General features: G+C 21.8%; 1 protein-coding gene across 1 annotated transcript in view; it reads left to right on the top strand.

The window, feature by feature from the left end:
• The first annotated feature begins 2,372 nt into the window (after positions 1 to 2,372).
• The window catches only part of LOC102675067 (formin-1-like), a 3,311-nt gene continuing 1,554 nt past the window's right edge, over positions 2,373 to 4,129 (top strand). Inside the window, exons 1-3 of the mRNA XM_031513964.1 lie at positions 2,373 to 3,038; positions 3,664 to 3,891; positions 3,980 to 4,121. Coding sequence (XP_031369824.1) covers positions 2,816 to 3,038; positions 3,664 to 3,891; positions 3,980 to 4,121 — 593 coding nt within the window. The 5' untranslated portion in view covers positions 2,373 to 2,815. The remainder of the gene's footprint in view (positions 3,039 to 3,663; positions 3,892 to 3,979; positions 4,122 to 4,129) is intronic.

Below are 4,129 nucleotides of genomic sequence, written 5' to 3'. Positions count from 1 at the left end.
TATATTTTATTTCATATTATATATATTTATGCATAATCTATCTCAAAAGAATACAATAGGCAATTATTTTTACTCAAATGAAAATAATTAAAAATAAAAATATGACAATTTATAAACTATATTTTCATTATAAGAATTGAAAATCAAATTAGTATAATACTATCGATTTATTATCGATTTATTCTCGTTTTTATATTATATACTCGTATTTTTTTATATTATTATTATTATTATTTAATCACAATTATGTTAATAAATCGCATATTTACCATAAAATCACATGTTCGACTAGAAAAAACACACTATCATGGAGCATTAATATTCTTGTCGCTATTTTTGTACCGTATGAATGACGATTAAAATTATTTTCAGTGATTGCAATACGGGACTGTGACCCATATTATTGGAAATAATAATGATATATTTTCGGCTAGATAATATATTATATATATAATAATAATATATTTCGGTTAGATAATAATTATTAAATCATAATAATAAATTCATTCATTTCTTTTTTTTATAATTATTTGAATTTTTATAAACACGTAACAAAAATTTTCAGAGTTTTTTAGAATGATAGCAACGAACATATGTGAATATGTATAACATATGTGAATATAATATACAATATATATTCATAAAAAAAAATAATTTGTTATAGTGTACATCTATAAAAAACAATTTACATAAATAGTTAATCTATTATTAATATACCTATATGTATAATTGAATATGAAGAAAAAAATTATTTCATATTACAAATATATATTATACATTTGTTATTAAAAAATTGAATTAATTTTTTATTAATTTTCAATTCTATTAATTAATAATTAATAATTATTAATTTTACAATATTATAATTTAAACTATAAATTAAACTAGAAATTAATTAGAATTGGAATTTATTTTTATAGATGAATAATAATTTATAGATAAATAACATAAGAAATATGTTCATTTAATTTCTAATTTTTTGATAAATTAATTATTTATAATTTCAATTTTTTAATTATAAATTAAATTATAATTAAAATAATTTATTATTTAAGCAAATTTTTCTCTCCTCTTATCGCATATAGATTTCGAAGAAAATATAATACTTGCAATACTTTGTCATTCTTGAGATATCTATATATAAGTAAAAGAAATAATAACATAAGTAAATACATAGATATAAAGAGATAAATAGATCAATGATCTTCTATAACATTTTCATTCACAATATCAAAAAGAATCTAATAGATAAGAAAATACAACAAGAAATTATAGAACATCGAACTAGCATATGTAAATGTCACTTATCTACTCATTATTCCATGATCTACATTATATAAAATTTAAAATATTAATAAAATAATAAAGCAATATGATTTATACAAAGATAATTAACACATTTTATATATATTCTATCACAAAGAAATTCTTTTTTGTGCTCGCTTGAAAGTTACATGGGAAGTATGTAATCAGCCTATTGTCAAATATTTGCAGTTTTCATCATATTTATGTAATCATATATCGTATATCTTTCTGGCAAAAAAATAAATAGATTGGAGACCAAGACTTTGTTTTTTTAATCCAAATATACTTCTATTTTAGAAGGGATAATTTTATCTGATTATTAACTGATATATGTAAAAGAGAGAATATAGCAAGAATGGTGATATTTAACATTATAATCCCTTAAACTTCAATTTCTATTCTCTTTTATTATACGTTTCTATATAAGCATATAAAAAATTTCTATGAAATTCAAAAGAAAAAATTTTTATTTTAAATCTTATAAAACAATATCTTTTGAATTGAAATAAAAAAATATTTAAAGAAACTAATTATAATTTTTTAAATTAAATTAAATAATTAAAATATTTGTTATATAATTAAAAAAATGAAGTCATTTGGTTTAATCGATTTATAATATTTATTATAAATTATATCGTTCCTAAAATTTAGTTCTGCAAAAGGAATTTTTTTTGATTCTAATAATTAAAAATTATTAAAAGATCGAAAAAAAATTATTTGTAATAATAAATTTTATATTTTGCCTATATCCTAATCATATTCATTAAATAAATATAAATATAATAAGTATATATTGATATTGTAGAATTGATATCGTAGAATTTAATCAATTTTATGAATATATCGATCTCGATTCAGTATATATTTTTATACAAACAAGATAAATTTTATTTATAGAATTAATTATAGAATTCTATATAAATTTAATCATAAAACATTAATCTTTTGCAATTTGATATTCTATTTTATTTCATTTCTTTCATTTATGAAGATTTACAAAATATTCACGTTCTTTAGTATAAAAATAGTTTTGAAAATAAATAACATAATTTGTTAATTATCAAAATTCGAAAAATAATCATTAATTAAATCATTACTTTTTTTTCCTGATGAGATAAAAATATGTCAATATATTAGATTTCCTTAAATTACTCATCTCATAGAACATTTATTCATTTAGATGAAACATTAACGAAGGGAAACATTGTTCTCCGGATGTAAGCGTAGCGTTTGTCTCGCGCGCATTTCCAGCGAAGCACGAAAAAATTTCAGGGGAGCGATGCGCGATAAGTAATACAAATTTGTCATGGCGGTAGAGAATCGCGGTAAAAAATTTACGTGCTAAAATATTAGCTTAGAGTACAACGTTGTGATATCTTTGCAAGCGGCGCAAAACATCTAATTGACAGAGAGATTATGGAGTACAAGTTGTTTATTCAACGACAAGTAATATAAGTATAAAGGGACAGTCAGGTCGTGTAACCCGATTATTTCGTTAAAATATCTCGGAATGTTACTACGTACATTATGGTTCATTGGCGTGTTCATTGCTTCCATCGTTTTCCACCCTTCCGAGTTTTCCACTCTTGGCTCGCCGGTTAATACATCAGTTACTTCGAAAGAACAGAAAGTCTTCCTTGATTGCCAATACACTGATTATAGGACCTATATACAATGTCTCAAGAGACAAAAGAGGCATCATTTCGATCATGGACAAATACATGGAGAATACGGTTAGATCAAACTACATATATAGATTTCTTTTTCAAAAGGATGAAATGAAAAAATTGATTGAAAAATCGATAGAAATGAAATTTAAGTGTGAGAATAATTAATTACAAAGTGATCAATTTATTTTATGATATAATTATAAAATATAAAATATAAGATTATATAAATATAATCTTTTTTTTCTTTTTATTTACTCTTATTTTCATTTGATTTGGATAAAAGATAAATCCAAAGAATTAATTAATAATAAAAATGATAATTCTAAGTGATTACAATATTCTATGAAAAAAATGAATTAAAATTGTTTAAATCTTATCTTAGAAATATGTAATAGTTTTTACCGTGTTTTATAAATTTTTTAAATATTTTTGATCACTTCAATTTATTGAACCGCAAATGATTAAGCAAAAAAGGATTAATTTTAATAAATCTTTTATTTTCATGCTATAATTTAATTTGAATTGAAATTTATTTAAATTATTTAATTATAATGATATTATTATTTAATTATTTAAAATTATTTTTTTTATTCAGATATCTTCTTAATAGATTTCTTCTTATTCAAAACTTTTTCTTCGAAATTAATTAAAACTAATGTATATTAACATATATTAAAATTTTATCTAGATCATGAATGTATGGAATCATGCTTGAAGAAATGTGATTTAGATTGCGATGTAGTATGTAAATATTGTATGAGGAAAACAAAGCATAGACACCAAATAATTACAGAATATGAATCTGAATGTGTTTCTGGAAAATGTACAGAACAGAAGAAGGAAGATTTACCAAATGCCAATATTACCACTAATATTAATATTCATAACATTATTCACGGAAATCTATCGTGTTGTAGTAAGTAAAAGATCATTTTTTGAAATATTTAATTTGAAATAAATAATATATTATTAAATATAATTAATATATCTTTTATCGAATGCAGATTCAGGAACTGGGTGTCCACCAAAAATTATATGTCCGCTGCCACCACCATCATCATCTCCACCATCATCATTATCACCTCCGACATCACCGTCATCATCGTCACAATCATCATTTCCGACATCACCGACACCACTGCCACAACTGCCAT

Source organism: Apis dorsata, unplaced genomic scaffold (genome assembly GCF_000469605.1).
Source record: "Apis dorsata unplaced genomic scaffold, Apis dorsata 1.3 scaffold_813, whole genome shotgun sequence".
NCBI classification, from domain to species: Eukaryota; Metazoa; Arthropoda; class Insecta; order Hymenoptera; family Apidae; genus Apis; species Apis dorsata.
The sequence above is the reverse complement of the archived record's forward strand: the minus strand, read 5'-3'. Positions and strand labels throughout refer to the sequence as shown.